Genomic DNA, 17,267 nt, shown 5'->3' on the forward strand with positions numbered 1-17,267 from the left:
TGGGGGGATTCACAGACTGGGAGGATTCACAGACTGGCGGGATTCACAGACTGAGTGATTCACAGACTGGGAGGATTCATAAACTGGGTGATTCACAGACTGGAGGATTCACAGACTGGGAGGATTCACAGACTGGCGGGATTCACAGACTGAGTGATTCACAGACTGGGAGGATTCATAAACTGGGTGATTCACAGACTGGAGGATTCACAGACTGGGGGTCCGCAGACTGTGGGATTCACAGACTGGAGGATTCACAGACTGGGGGGATTCACAGACTGGAGGATTCACAGACTGGGGGAATTCACAGACTGAGGGATTGACAGACTGAGGGATTCACAGACTGAGCGATTCACAGACTGGGGGGATTCACAGACTGGGAGGATTCACAGACTGGGGGGATTCACAGACTGGGAGGATTCTCAGACTGGGAGGATTCACAGACTGTGGGGATTCACAGACTGGAGGATTCACAGACTGGGAAGATTGAGAGACTGGGAGGATTCACAGACTGAGGGATTCACAGACTGGGAGGATTCACAGACTGGGAGGATTCACAGACTGGGGGATTCACAAACTGGGGGGATTCACAGACTGGGGGATTCACAGACTGGGAGGATTCACAGACTGGGGGATTCACAGACTGGGAGGTTTCACAGACTGGTGGATTCACAGACTGGTGGATTCACAGACTGGGAGGATTCACAGACTGAGGGATTCACAGACTGGAGGATTCACAGACTGGAGGATGCAGAGACTGGGCGGATTCACAGACTGGGGGATTCACAGAATGGAGGATTCACAGACTGGAGGATTCACAGACTGGGGGGATTCACAGACTGGGGGGATTCACAGACTGGGGGGATTCACAGACTGGGGGCATTCACAGACTGGGGGGATTCACAGACAAGGGGGATTCACAGACTGGGGGGATTCACAGACTGGAGGATTCACAGACTGGAGGATTTACAGACTGGAGGATTTACAGACTGGGGGGGATTCACAAACTGGGGAGATTCACAGACTGGGGGGATTCACAGACTGGAGGATTCACAGACTGGGGGGAATCACAGACTGTGGGATTCACAGACTGGGAAGATTCACAGACTGGGAGGATTCACAGACTGAGGGATTCACAGACTGGGGGGATTCACAGACTGAGGGATTCCTAGACTGGGAGGATTCACAGACTGGAGGATACACAGACTGAGGGATTCACAGACTGAGGGATTCCTCGACTGGGAGGATTGACAGTCTGGAGGTTACACAGACTGGGGTGATTCACAGACTGGGGGGATTCACAGACTGAGGGATTCCTAGACTGGGAGGATTCACAGACTGGAGGATACACAGACTAAGGGATTCAGAGACTGAGGGATTCACAGACTGGGGGGATTCACAGACTGCGGGGATACATAGACTGTGGGATTTACAGACTGGAGGATTCACAGACTGGGTGGATTCACAGATTGGAGGATTGACAGACTGAGGGATTCACAGACTGAGGGACTCACAGACTGAGGGATTCACAGACTGGGGGCATTCACAGACTGGGAGGATTCACAGACTGGGGGGATTCACAGACTTTAGGATTCACAGACTGGGGGAATTCACAGACTGAGGGATTCACAGACTGAGGGATTCACAGACTGAGGGATTCACAGACTGAGGGGATTCGCAGACTGTGGGATTCACAGACTGGAGGATTCACAGACTGGAAGGATTCACAGACTGGTGAATTCACAGACTGGAGGATTCACAGACTGGGGGAATTCACAGACTGAGGGATTCACAGACTGGAGGATTCACAGACTGGGAAGATTTAGAGACTGGGAGGATTCACAGACGGGGGGGATTCACAGACTGGGCGTATTCACAGACGGGGAGGATTCACAGACTGTGGGGATTCACAGACTGGAGGATTCACAGACTGGGAAGATTTAGAGACTGGGAGGATTCACAGACTGCCGAGATTCACAGACTGGGGGATTCACAGACTTGGGGGGATTCACAGACTGGGGGATTCACAGACTGGGGGGATTCACAGACTGGTGAATTCACAGACTGGAGGATTCACAGACTGGGGGAATTCACAGACTGAGGGATTCACAGACTGTGGGGATTCAGAGACTGGAGGATTCACAGACTGTGAAGATTTAGAGACTGGGAGGATTCACAGACTGGGGGATTCACAGACTGGGGGGATTCACAGACTGTGGGGATTCACAGACTGGGGGATTCACAGACTGGGGGGATTCACAGACTGGGGGATTCACAGACTGGGGGGATTCACAGACTGGGGGATTCACAGACTGGGGGGATTCACAGACTGGGGGATTCACAGACTGGGGGGATTCACAGACTGAGGGATTCACAGACTGAAGGATTCACAGACTGGAGGATTCACAGACTGGTCGGATTCACAGACTGGGGGATTCACAGACTGGGGGATTCACAGACTGGGGGATTCACAGACTGGGGGATTCACAGACTGGAGGATTCACAGACTGGGGGGATTCACAGACTGGGGGGATTCACAGACTGGGGGGATTCACAGACTGGGGGCATTCACAGACTGGGGGGATTCACAGACTGGAGGATTCACAGACTGGAGGATTCACAGACTGGAGGATTTACAGACTGGAGGATTTACAGACTGGGGGGGATTCACAAACTGGGGAGATTCACAGTCTGGGGTGATTCACAGACTGGAGGATTCACAGACTGGGGGGAATCACAGACTGTGGGATTCACAGACTGGGAAGATTCACAGACTGGGAGGATTCACAGACTGAGGGATTCACAGACTGGGGGGATTCACAGACTGAGGGATTCCTAGACTGGGAGGATTCACAGACTGGAGGATACACAGACTGAGGGATTCACAGACTGAGGGATTCCTCGACTGGGAGGATTGACAGTCTGGAGGTTACACAGACTGGGGTGATTCACAGACTGGGGGGATTCACAGACTGAGGGATTCCTAGACTGGGAAGATTCACAGACTGGAGGATACACAGACTAAGGGATTCAGAGACTGAGGGATTCACAGACTGGGGGGATTCACAGACTGCGGGGATACATAGACTGTGGGATTTACAGACTGGAGGATTCACAGACTGGGTGGATTCACAGATTGGAGGATTGACAGACTGAGGGATTCACAGACTGAGGGACTCACAGACTGAGGGATTCACAGACTGGGGGCATTCACAGACTGGGAGGATTCACAGACTGGGGGGATTCACAGACTTTAGGATTCACAGACTGGGGGAATTCACAGACTGAGGGATTCACAGACTGAGGGATTCACAGACTGAGGGATTCACAGACTGAGGGGATTCGCAGACTGTGGGATTCACAGACTGGAGGATTCACAGACTGGAAGGATTCACAGACTGGTGAATTCACAGACTGGAGGATTCACAGACTGGGGGAATTCACAGACTGAGGGATTCACAGACTGTGGGGATTCACAGACTGGAGGATTCACAGACTGGGAAGATTTAGAGACTGGGAGGATTCACAGACGGGGGGGATTCACAGACTGGGCGTATTCACAGACTGGGAGGATTCACAGACTGTGGGGATTCACAGACTGGAGGATTCACAGACTGGGAAGATTTAGAGACTGGGAGGATTCACAGACTGCCGAGATTCACAGACTGGGGGATTCACAGACTGGGTGAATTCACAGACTGGAGGATTCACAGACTGCGGGAATTCACAGACTGAGGGATTCACAGACTGTGGGGATTCAGAGACTGGAGGATTCACAGACTGTGAAGATTTAGAGACTGGGAGGATTCACAGACTGCCGAGATTCACAGACTGGGGGATTCACAGACTGGGGGGATTCACAGACTGGGGGATTCACAGACTGGGGGGATTCACAGACTGGGGGATTCACAGACTGGGGGGATTCACAGACTGAGGGATTCACAGACTGAAGGATTCACAGACTGGAGGATTCACAGACTGGTCGGATTCACAGACTGGGGGATTCACAGACTGGGGGATTCACAGACTGGGGGGATTCACAGACTGGGGGATTCACAGACTGGGGGATTCACAGACTGGGGGGATTCACAGACTGAGGGATTCACAGACTGGAGGATTCACAGACTGGGAAGATTTAGAGACTGGGAGGATTCACAGACTGCCGAGATTCACAGACTGGGGGATTCACAGACTGGGGGGATTCACAGACTGGGGGATTCACAGACTGGGGGGATTCACAGACTGGGGGATTCACAGACTGGGGGGATTCACAGACTGGGGGATTCACAGACTGGGGGGATTCACAGACTGAGGGATTCACAGACTGAAGGATTCACAGACTGGAGGATTCACAGACTGGGCGGATTCACAGACTGCCGAGATTCACAGACTGGGGGATTCACAGACTGGGGGGATTCACAGACTGGGGGATTCACAGACTGGGCGTATTCACAGACTGGGAGGATTCACAGACTGTGGGGATTCACAGACTGGAGGATTCACAGACTGGGAAGATTTAGAGACTGGGAGGATTCACAGACTGCCGAGATTCACAGACTGGGGGATTCACAGACTGGGGGGATTCACAGACTGGGGGGATTCACAGACTGGGGGATTCACAGACTGGGGGGATTCACAGACTGAGGGATTCACAGACTGAAGGATTCACAGACTGGAGGATTCACAGACTGGGCGGATTCACAGACTGGGGGATTCACAGACTGGGGGGATTCACAGACTGGGGGATTCACAGACTGGGGGATTCACAGACTGAGGGATTCACAGACTGGAGGATTCACAGACTGGAGGATTCACAGACTGGGCGAATTCACAGACTGGGGGATTCACAGACTGGAGGATTCATAGACTGGGCGGATTCACAGACTAAGGAATTCACAGTCTGCAGGATTCACAGACTGGGGGGATTCACAGACTGAGGGATTCACAGACTGGGGGGATTCACAGACTGGAGGATTCACAGACTGTGGGGATTCACAGACTGGGAGGATTCACAGACTGGAGGGATTCACAGACTGAGTGATTCACAGACTGGGAGGATTCATAAACTGGGTGATTCACAGACTGGAGGATTCACAGACTGGGGGTCCGCAGACTGGAGGATTCAGTCTGGTGGATTCACAGACTGGGGGAATTTACAGACTGAGGGATTCCTAGACTGGGAGGATTCACAGACTGGAGGATACATAGACTGAGGGATTCACAGACTGAGGGATTCAGAGACTGGGTGGATTCACAGACTGGGGGGATTCACAGACTGGAGGATTCACAGACTGGAGGATTCACAGACTGGGGGAATTCACAGACTGAGGGATTCACAGACTGAGGGATTCATAGACTGAGGGATTCACAGACTGAGGGATTCAGCCTGGGGGGATTCACAGACTGGGAGGATTCACAGACTGGGGAATTCACAGACTGGAGGATTCACAGACTGGAGGAATTTACAGACTGGGGGGATTCACATACTGGGAGGATTCACAGACTGTGGGATTCCTAGACTGGGAGGATTCACAGACTGGAGGATACACAGACTGGGGTGATTCACAGACTGGGGGGATTCACAGACTGAGGGATTCCTAGACTGGGAGGATTCACAGACTGGAGGATACACAGACTGAGGGATTCACAGACTGAGGGATTCACAGACTGGGGGGATTCACAGACTGGGGTGATTCACAGACGGTGGGATTCACAGACTGGAGGATTCACAGACTGGGGGATTCACAGACTGGAGGATTCACAGACTGGGGGGATTCACAGACTGGGAGGATTCACAGACTGGTGGATTCACAGACTGGTGGATTCACAGACTGGAAGGATTCACAGACTGGAGGATACACAGACTGAGGGATTCACAGACTGGTGGATTCACAGACTGGAAGGATTCACAGACTGGAGGATACACAGACTGGGGGATTCACAAACTGTCGGGATTCACAGACTGGGGGATTCACAGACTGGGGGATTCACAAACTGTCGGGATTCACAGACTGGGGGATTCACAGACTGGAGGATTCACAAACTTGGGGATTCACAGACTGGGGGATTCACAGACTGGGGGATTCACAGACTGGAGGATTCACAGACTAGCGGGGACCGCAGACTGGGTGTTTCACTGACTTGGGGGCATCGCAGACTGGGGGGATTCATAGACTGGGGAATCACAGATTGTCCGTTGTACACCTACCCATTATAGCCCCATCCATTATACATCCCGCCCATTATACGCACACCCGGTATTCAATTCCATTTGATTTCACGTGGTATAATGGGCAACCAATGCCATCTCAGCCAGGTCCAGTTTTATCCTCATTCTACCAGAGGGTTGTGAATCCGTGGAATTTTGTGCCCAAGGAAGCAGTTGAGGCTAGCTCATTGAATGTATTCAAGTCACAGATAGATCGATTTTTATCCAATAAGGGAATTAAGGGTTACGGGGAGCGGGCGGGTAAGTGGAGCTGAGTCCACGGCCAGATCAGCCATGATCTTGTTGAATGGCGGAGCAGGCTCGAGGGGCTAGATGGCCTCCTCCTGTTCCTAATTCTTATGTTCTTATGTTCTCATTAAGTTTAAAACATGAAAATGAGAGGGAGCCGTTCCATCATCTGATTTGCTGTCAGTGCTGTCTATGGAGAGTCATCCCCATGGTAATAATTTGAGAGGCTCTGGGTGTTTTCACCAGGGAGCAGCTAATTTCATTATTCCCATCTGCTTCCACTTATCACTCGTCCCTCCATTGTAAAATTCTTCCAGCTCCATATATAACTGCAATAAGCAACCCTGTTTTATCAGGTGTTGCATTGTTATATTCACTGTGTATCTTGGACAAGGGAAGAATTTAATGCTGATTATATCTGTTACTGTGATTCTGAACAATGTGTGATGGCTCTGATTTGGAGCAGTGCCATCGATTTTACACCCAGGGTAGTTCCTGCGAGGGTGGTCAGGGAATGCATTGTTTAATCAGTACAATTTCATTTTAATTGTAACGTTCTGCAGCCCTATAACCTTCTGAGATCTCTGCGATCCTCTAATTTTGTTCGCTTGCACGTTCCCATTTACTATCACTTCACCATTAGCACCCGTGCCTTCAGCTGTCTTGGCCCTGTGGTCTGGAATTCTGTCGCTAAACATCTCCACCTCTCCTGTTTAAGATGATGATTAAAGGATTTGATAGGGCAGATATGGAGAAACTATTTCCTCTGGTGTGGGAATCCAGAACAAGGGGGCATAATCATAAAATTAGAGCTAGACCATTTAGGGGTGATGTCAGGAAGTACTTCTTCAGTCAAAGGTAGTGGAAATCTGGAACTCCCTCCCCCAAAAATCTGTCGAGGCCGGGTTCAACTGGAAATTTCAAAATTGAAATTGTTAGATTTTAAAGATTTTGTTGTGAATGAATATTAGTTATGAAACCAAGGTGGATAGATGCAGTTAAGATACAGATCAGCCACGATCTAATTCAATAGTGGAACAGGCTCCAGCCGCTGAATGGCCTCCTCCTGTTCCTCCTTTAAGACTCTCCTTAAAACTTACCTCTTTGACACAGCTTTTGGTCATCTGTCCTAATATCTCCTTATGTGGCTCGGAGTCAAGTTTTGATAATCGCTCCCATGAAGTGCCTCGGGATATTTTACTACATTAATGGAGCTATATTAAGGCAATTTGTTCACTCTGTTTTCCTTTGTTGTGACAGAATCAGTTTGTGTATCGCGACGGGATCTTCGGGCCAGAGGAAGGGCTGTCGCTGCACAGCCGGCAGCCCACCTGTGCCGGCACTGCCATGCTGGAAGATCAGGGCGCGGCCTCATCACTGGAGGTGTTCGACGATGCGTGCTGTAACGGGACGCTGAGGAAGCAGGGTCTGCGCCCCCGTGAGGACAGCGCCACCCAGCGGTACAGCGCAGACCCCACAGTCTTCCTGTCAGAGCGCGGACAGAGAGCTGAACTGGACGAGGATGGCTACATGACCCCCATTCAGGACAAAAAGACCGCAGGCAAGTTAAACAACACAGGGGAGAGCACGAGCTGCCTGGCAGAAGGAGCCAGTAAGGATGAAGTGTCTATTGACACCACTGTCAGCAAATGAAATGGAGGCAGAGTGGGACTTACAGCAAAGAGCGTCTATTCACGCAGCAAACAGCAAACAGAGTCTATTTAAACAGAGTCTCTATGAACTATATCAAACAGAACTCATGACCAAAACTACAGCAAAAATAAAAATAGGATTATTTCTCCAGGGACATTAGCCTGGACGATGTGGAATCTGTATGGGTAGAGCTGCGGAATTCCAAAGGGCAGAAAATGTTAGTGGGAGTTGTGTACAGACCACCAAACAGTAGTAGTGAGGTTGGGGACAGAATCAAACAAGAAATAAGGGATGTGTACAATAAAGGTACAGCAGTTATCATGGGCGACTTTAATCTACATATAGATTGGGCTAACCAAACTGGTAGCAATGCGGTGAAGGAGGATTTCCTAGAGTGTATTAGGGATGGTTTTCTCGACCAATATGTCGAGGAACCAACCAGAGAGCTGGCCATCCTAGACTGGGTGATGTGTAATGTGAAGCGATTAATTAGCAATCTTGTTGTGCGAGGCCCTTGGGGGAGGAGTGACCATGATATGGTAGGATTCTTTATTAAGATGGAGAGTGACACAGTTAATTCGGAAATTAGGGGCCTGAACTTAAGGAAAGGGAACTTCGACTGTATGAGGCGTGCATTGGCTAGAATAGACTGGCAAAGGATACTTAAAGGGTTGACGGTGGATAAGCAATGGCAAACAATTAAAAATTAAATGGATGAACTTCAACAATTGTACATCACTGTACATAAAACGGGGAAGGAGGCCCAACCATGGCTAACAAGGGAAATTAAGGATAGTGTTAAAGCCAAAGAAGAGGCATATAAATTGACTAGAAAAAGCAACAAACCTGAGGATTGGGAGAAATTTAGAATTCAACACAGGAGGACTGAGGGTTTAATTAAGAGGGGGAAATTCTAGTACGAGAGGAAGCTTGCAGGGAACATTAAAAACTAACTGCAAAAGCTTAGAATTATGTGAAGAGAAAAAGTTTAGTGAAGACAAACGTAGGTCCCTTGCAGTCGGATTCAGGTGAATTTATAATGGGGAACCAAGAAATGGCAGACCAATTGAACAAATACCTTGGTTCTGTCTTCACGAAGGAAGACACAAATAACTTTCCGAATGTACTAGGAGACAGTGGGTCTAGTGAGAAGGAGGAACTGGAGGATATCCTTATGAGGCGGGAAATTGTGTTAGGGTAATTGATGGGATTGAAGGCCGATAAATCCCTGGGGCCTGATAGTCTGCATCCAAGAGTACTTAAGGAAGTAGCCTTAGAAATAGTGGATGCATTGGTGATCATTTTTCAACAGTCTATCGACTCTGGATCAGTTCCTATGGACTGGAGGGTAGCTAATATAACACAACTTTTTAAAAAAGGAGGGAGAGAGAAAACAGGTAATTATAGACCGATTAGCCTGACATCTGTAGTGGGAAAAATGTTGGAATCAATCATTAAGGATGAAATAGCAGCGCATTTGGAAAGCAGTGACAGGATCGGACCAAGTCAGCATGGATTTATGAAAGGGAAATCATGCTTGACGAATCTTCTGGAATTTTTTGAGGATGTAACTAGCAGAATGGACAAGGGAAAACCAGTGGATGTGGTGTATTTGGACTTTCAATAGGCTTTTGACAAGGTCCCGCACAAGAGATTGGTATGCAAAGTCAAAGCGCATGGTATTGGGGGTAATGTACTGATGTGGATAGAGAACTGGTTGGCAGACAGGAAGCAGAGAGTCGGGATAAACAGGTCCTTTTCAGAATGGCAGGCAGTGACTAGTGGAGTGCCGCAGGGCTCAGTGCTGGGACCCCAGCTATTTACGATATACATTAATGATTTAGATGAAGGAATTGAGTGTAATATCTCCAAGTTTGCAGATGACACTAAGCTGGGTGGCGGTGTGAGCTGTGAGGATGACACCATTAGGCCACAGGGTGACTTGGACAGGTTAGGTGAGTGGGCAAATGCATGGCAAATGCAGGATGATGTGGATAAATGTGAGGTTATACATTTTGGTGGCAAAAACACAAAGGCAGAATATTATCTGAATGGCGGCAGTTTAGTTAAAGGGGAGGTGCAACAAGACTTGGGTGTCATGGTTCATCAGTCACTGAAAGTGGGCATGCAGGTACAGCACGCGGTGAAGAAGGCAAATGGTATGTTGGCCTTCATAGCTAGGGGATTTGAGTATAGGAGCAGGGAGGTCTTGCTGCAGTTGTACAGGGGCTTGGTGAGGCCATACCTTGAATATTGTGTGCAGTTTTGGTCTCCTAACCTGAGGAAGGACATTCTTGCTATTGAGGGAGTGCAGCAAAGGTTCACTGGACTGATTCCAGGGATGGCTGGACTGTCATATGAGGAGAGACTGGATCAACTGGGCCTTTATTCACTGGAGTTTAGAAGGATGAGAGGGGATCTCATAGAAACGTATAAGATTCTGACGGGACTGGGCAGGTTAGATGCGGGAAGAATGTTCCCGATGTTCGGTAAGTCCAGAACTAGGAGACATAGTCTTAGGATAAGGCGTAGACCATTTAGGACTGAGATGAGGAGAAACTTCTTCACTCAGAGAGTTGTTAACCTATGGAATTCCCTGCTGCACAGAGTTGTTGATGCCAGTTCATTGGATATATTCAAGAGGGAGTTAGATATGGCCCTTACAGCTAAGGGGATCAAGTGGTATGGAGAGAAAGCAGGAAAGGGGTACTGAGGGAATGATCAGCCATGATCTTATTCAAAGGGCCAAATGGCCTACTCCTGCACCTATTTTCTATGTTTCTATGTTTCTAAAATTCAGTGAGTAGAGGGTAGTTAGATAATACAAATTATATTTGTAAAATCAATCTCAGTCACTTACAGACATGATTGGCAGGAGAATTACCCAATCATCTCCATTCTGGCTGGGAATAGTGATGCCACCAGATGCGACCCAATATTTATACCTCAACCAACACCTGGTCATTATCACATTGCTGTTTGTGGGACCTTGCTGTGTGTAAATTGGGTGCCACGTTTCCTCGACTGACTACACTTCAAAAAAACATAATTGGCTGTGAAGCACTTTGGGGCATTCTGAGGTGGTGAAAGACGCTACATAAATGCAAGTCTTTCTTCAGGCTGCAGTAACAGGATAACTGCTCCATTTTACAATAGGCAGCACAATCAAATAAGACGAGGAATACATTACTGAGGAAGGGGGAGGGAGATTTAATAAACAGAGGCAGCTCCAACTCTGAAATGGAAGTAACCTAATTTGCTGCGTCTCCCTTCACACACCATTGAAGCATTTCTGCAAATGCTGAGCACAGGAGGGTAGCAGAACTCATTCTGCCTCGTGTTAGATGAGTTTACCCACAGGCTGACACTTCACAGAATCATCGTACAGCAAATAAGGAGGCCATTTGGCCCATCGTACCTGTGCCAGCTCTTTGAAAGAGCTAACCAATTAGTCCCACTCCCCTGCTCTTTCCCCAGAGGCCTACAAATTTGCTCTCTTTCATGTATTTTTCCAATTGCCTTATGAAAGTTACTATTGAATCTGCTTCTACCACCCTTTCAGGCAGTGCATTCCAGATCGTAACAACTCGCTGCGTAACAACACATTCTCCTCATTTCCAACGTTCCCTATAAGCTGTGTAACTGGGTGGCTGCACAGCTCTCTGCCGGTCCCGTACAGCCTACAGCTTTTCTTATGTTAAAGTTCGCGCATTTACAAACCTGTGAATGGGCCACTACAGCCCTTTCAAGGGGCTGCGCACCCAAAAAAAATTACAGGGAATATTGCTCATCTCACCCCCTGGTTCTCTTGTGAGTTGGAAAGTGAGCGACACATCTATGCCCCGTCCACTGAACATGTAAACGTTCCCCACACAAAATACAGTAAATCAATTAATTTCTCCAAATGAATATTGGAAAGACCGAAGCCATTGTTTTCGGTCCCTGTCACAAACTCTGTTCCCTAGCCATTGACTCCATCCCTCTCCCCAACTCCTGTTTGAGGCTGAATCAGACTGTTCGCAACCTTGGTGTCATATTTGACCCTGTAATGAGCTTTCGACCACATATCTGTTGCATAACTAAGACCACCTATTTCCACCTCCATAACATCGCCTGTCTCCACCCTTGTCTCAGCTCATCCGCTGCTGAAATCCTCATCCTTGCCTTTGTTACCTATAATCTTGACTATTCCAATGCACTCCTGGCTGGCCTCCCACATTCCACCTTACGTAAACTAGAGGTGATCCAAAACTCGGCTGCCCGTGTCCAAACTCGCACCAAGTCCCGCTCACCCATCACCCCTGTGCTCGCTGACCTACATTGGTTTCCAGTTAAACAAATCCTTGATTTCAAAATTCCCATCCTTATTTTCAAATCCCTCCATAGCCACACCCCTCCCTATCTCTGTAATCTCCTCCAGCCCCACAACCCCCGAGATGTCAGTGCTCCTCTAATTCTACCCTCCTGAGCATCCCTGATTATAATCGCTCAACCATTGGTGGTCGTGCCTTCGGTTGCCTAGGCCCCAAGCTCTGGAACTCCATGCCTAAACCTCTCCGCTTCTCTACCTCTCTTTCCTCCTTCAAGACCCTCCTCAAAACATACCTCTTTGAACAGGCTTTGGTCACCTGCGCTAATTTCTACTTATGCGGCTCGGTGTCAAATTTTTATCACATAACACTCCTCTGAAGCGCCTTGGGACGTTTCACTACGCTAAAGAGGCTATATAAATACAAGGTTTGTTGAATCTTCAGATCTTTCTCTGCGTGGGGGACCCCTCTGAAAATATTGTGGCATTTTTTCAGGTATTCCCTACAGATATTAGCACACTCCTGCAGATTCCCCCATAAATGTTGACAGACTCCATCCTCCCCACCCCCTCCACTTCCCCCCCACTCACCTGCTAATTACTTGGAGACTGCCTGTCCAAACAATGTCAGCTTAGCAAGGAGCTAAGGAACGGGAGTAGGCCAGTTACCCACTCGAGACTTTCCTGCCATTCAATTGGATCATGACTGATCTGTGCTTTAACTCCATTTACCAACCTTGGCTCCTTTGGGCTTGAACCTCTACTTTTTTTGCATACCTAACGCCCACTTAACGCCCATTTTACCGCTGAAATGATGCATAACGCCCATATATCGCCCATTTTGGCACAAAATGGAAACTGACAGGCATTTTTAGGAAACTTATCTCCGAGCGTTACTTTCCCCATGTGCTTAACGCCGGGAAAAAAATATTACCAGCCGCCCACTTTTTTGGGGTGGAATCATCAGAATGGGCGAAATATCGCCCAGCGTTACTTTCCGCACTGATTTAACGCCGGGATTCAATATTAATGCCTGCCTACTTCTTTTTGTTGCAAAGAGCATATTTACCGAAACTAGCGAACATGAGATCACCCAGTGTCAATTTCACCACCTCGCACACATATCGCCCATAATATCGCTCACCTAAAAAACCGCCCAGAAAAAGTGGAACTAAGCAGAATTAATCACAGCATTATGGACGCCATGTTCTAGATCACATGTCGTGTCCTTTAAAAGGCTGCTATCCTTCAACCTCAGTGGAGTTCAGATGTACTTTGCAGGTCATTGGAGTTGATATGAACATTTCTAAAAACATCTTGACCATACAGTGACCAACTGGAATTGAATAGGTGTCTTCATCAGGACATTCCTTGGTTGTGACCAATCGGTGCAAAACAGAGCTACTGCAATGGGGCCTGTCCTTTTTCACCCTCTCTTGGTGAACAATTACGTGCAGCAGATTCAACATTGCCGAAGGAACGCTCCACTGCATTATGTGCCCAATGAAAGACATGACAGACTGATGAGGAGGACCAGACGTTACAGCCCCTGAAAGTACAAGGAGAAGCATTCTTACCTTGACTTGCCCGACAGCACCTGCCTTCGGAGACTGTGCTTCCACAAGAGGTTATCACTGAGGTATGCCAGCTCATAAGAACAGATCTGCAGCCTGCCAGCACCATCAGTACTGCACTGTCCGTCGAGGTCAAAGTCACCGTGGCACTGTCGTTCTACGCCTCGGGTTCTTTTCAGGCTACAGCTGAAGACATTTGCGGACTTTCTCAGCATGCCACACATCACTGCATTAGACAGGTCACTGAAACCCTGTACGCAAGTAGGAGGGACTTGATCAGCTTCCCTATGACCAGGGAGGGCTCTAGGATTCTCCAGAATTGCAAACTTCCTCAAGGTGCAGGAAGCAATAGACTGTATGCACATCGCGATGCGAGCATCTTTTCAGGATGCAGAGGTTTTCAGGAACCGCAAGGGATTCCACTCCTTGAATGCCCAACTAGTTGTCGACCACCAGAAAATTATACTGGCAGTGAATGCTCAATTTCCGGGCAGCATCCATGACGCTCACATCCTACGTGAGAGCACTGTATCTGACTTGTTGAACAATCAGCCACAAGGTCAATGCTGGATGCTTGGTGACAAAGGATATGGCCTCGCCACCTGACTGGTGATCCCCCCTGCGTGACACCCACAGCGAAGCCGAGAGGCGATATAACGAGAGCCACAGAGCCACTCGCAATATTGTGGAGAAAACCATTGGAGTGCTGAAGTAGCGCTTTAGATGCCTGGACCACTCAGGAGGCGAGCTCCAATACCACCCTGAGCAGGTAGCTCAATTCGTGGTGGTGTGCTCCATGCTGCACAATTTGGCGATCAGGAGGGCACAAGAATTGCCTGATGAGTCTGACAGTCCACCTCACCAGAGAGAGGAAGAGGAGTATGAGGATGCGGACGCTGACATCGGCTCAGACAATCAGGCTGACGCTGAAGCCATGCCCCTGCCCCCCGTAGACCACATGAAAGGGTCCGTGGTGGCATGATAGCTGCAAGAGCCTTACGTCAGGAGCTCATCAATGATCGCTTTGCCTGAAAGAACGTTGGTGTTATTTACAAGGCTAACACAGGTCATACATCAATGGTGGTCATCACCTTGATGACAGTTAAAGTTTAAGTTGATTGAAGTTAAGTGTTATTATACCCTTTTATGTTAAAGAATCACCAGCGTGTAATGGTACAGCTATCTGAGCCAATGCGCTACAAGGTTTTGTTAAATAAAAAACATTTAAACCGAACATTAGTCTGAAATCATCAGTATTTCTGTACAAATCAACCCTTCCCCCAACCCCCCCCCCACCACTTCTCCTCCCCACCTCTACCCCTTCCTCTCCTGACTGCAAGCCGCCTGCCGAGGAGCTCCTCAGGCGATGCTTCATTGCCAGGGGCGGGGGGGTGACGGCGGAAACGCTGCTTGGACGGATACAGGAGAGGATGGTCCCGAGATGGGAACGTGCTCCGAGCCAGAAGCAAGATGTTGCTGCTGGCTCTCATGTGTGGTTGGCAATGGGGCTGCGGCACCTTGGGGTGCAGTGCTGCACTCCAGGACCACAGGGAGCCCTCTGCCACCAGTGTTCCTGGCTACCAGCTCCAGGGCCTCCTCCATCCCTTCCATGTTATATCTTATTTGTTGGACAAAATCTCGGTGCCAACTATGTTCTTGGTGCTTAGTAGGCTTTTTGCTGCTGGTGAATCTCCCTCATGCCTCCTACTACAGCCAAACAAGCACACACCACAGCCACACACGCTTTCAGTGCCTCTCAGCTCCCTCTCTCTCTGTCTCCTCTTCTGCACATGTCATGATGACCCTTGACCTCCTGATTCACGGGAATCGAGCGTTGCCATGCCGTTGCTAAGGATGGCCACTTTACAGCAGAAGATCAAAAAAATTTAACGTTACCGCCCATTTTATATCGCAGGCGGTAACTCCCATTTTCAAAAATGGAGACTAAGTGCTTTGAGAATGGGCGAGAAGCCGGCGATCTGAAAAGCTTTTTTTACAGCCCACACCGGAAATAACGCCCATTTTTGGGCGATAAGCACAAACGTGGAGGTTCTAGCCCTTTGTCCTTTGTTCTGGACTCCCCTCCAAATGAAATAATTTCTCTCTATTTATCATGTCCTAACTCGCACCAAGTCCCATTCACCCATCACCCCTATGCTCGCTGACCTACATTGGCTCCCGGTTAAGCAACATCTCAACTTTAAAATTCTCATCCTGTTTTCAAATTCCTCCATGGCCTTGCCCCCGCCCCCCCCCCCCCATTTCTGTAATCTCCTCCAGCTCCACAACCCTCCAAGCTATCTGCGCTCATCTAATTATGCCCTCCTCTAATTCTGCCCTCTTGAGCATCCCCGATTTTAATCGCTCCACCATTGGAGGCTGTGCCTTCAGCTGCCAAGGCCCTAAGCTCTGTAACTCCCTCCCTAAACCTCTCCATCTCTCTACTTCTCTTTCTTCCTTTAAGATGTTCCTTAAAACCTGCTTCTTTGACCAAGTTCATCTGCCCTAATGTCTCCTTATGTAAGGGCAGGTGTCAAATTTTGTTTGATTACGCTCCTGTGAAGTGTCTTGGGACGTTTTACTGTGTTAAAGGTGCTATATAAATACAAGTTATTGCTGTTACCCTTTCAACTCCTTTGATCATTTTAAACACCTCAATTAGATCATCTCTTAATCATCTATACTGAAGGATGTCGTTCAGGACCTGGAATATTAGGTCCTTCATTGAAACACCTGTGAACTCATCCTTTTTTGGCATAGAAGCAAGTCACCCTCATTTCGAGGGACTGCCTATGATGATGATGATACTTAAGGGAATACAAGCCTGGTCTATGCCACCTGTCCTATACTTTAACCCTTTTAGCCCTGGTATTGTCCTGAAATACAGTGCACAGTTGGGGAAAACAGTGCTGTGACTGCAGAAAATGTTAAGAGCGGTGATGAGGCCACCTCTGATTTCCCCCCCATTCCTTGAACAGTAGAGCTGAGATTAGGGAGCGACTGGGGATAATCACAGTTTGGTCTGTTGCTCCATGTCACATTGCAGTCAAGCTCAGCATCGACACTTCCTGCAGGAGAGTGAGGGGTGTCGGCCGTTAATTTAAGAGAGTGTCACTGTAATAACACATTCAAATCAAGCCAAAACACGAGCTCTACCGTGTTTCGATGGATGTGTGGCTTTGTCGATCTCCAATTTTCTTCGCCCCTCCATCGGAGGCCGTGCTTTCAGCTGCCTAGGTCCTAAGCTCTGGAATGCCCTCCCTAAACCTCTTCA

The 17,267-nt window shown here is 48.5% G+C and overlaps 1 protein-coding gene across 1 annotated transcript in view; it reads left to right on the forward strand.

Moving 5' to 3' along the window:
* The window catches only part of LOC139255129 (receptor tyrosine-protein kinase erbB-4-like), a 1,872,364-nt gene that overhangs the window by 1,848,139 nt on the left and 6,958 nt on the right, over positions 1-17,267 (forward strand). Inside the window, exon 28 of the mRNA XM_070873872.1 lies at positions 7,718-8,018. Within this exon, the coding sequence (XP_070729973.1) occupies positions 7,718-8,018 (301 nt within the window). The remainder of the gene's footprint in view (positions 1-7,717; positions 8,019-17,267) is intronic.

This window comes from Pristiophorus japonicus, chromosome 3, assembly GCF_044704955.1.
Source record: "Pristiophorus japonicus isolate sPriJap1 chromosome 3, sPriJap1.hap1, whole genome shotgun sequence".
Taxonomy (NCBI): Eukaryota; Metazoa; Chordata; class Chondrichthyes; family Pristiophoridae; genus Pristiophorus; species Pristiophorus japonicus.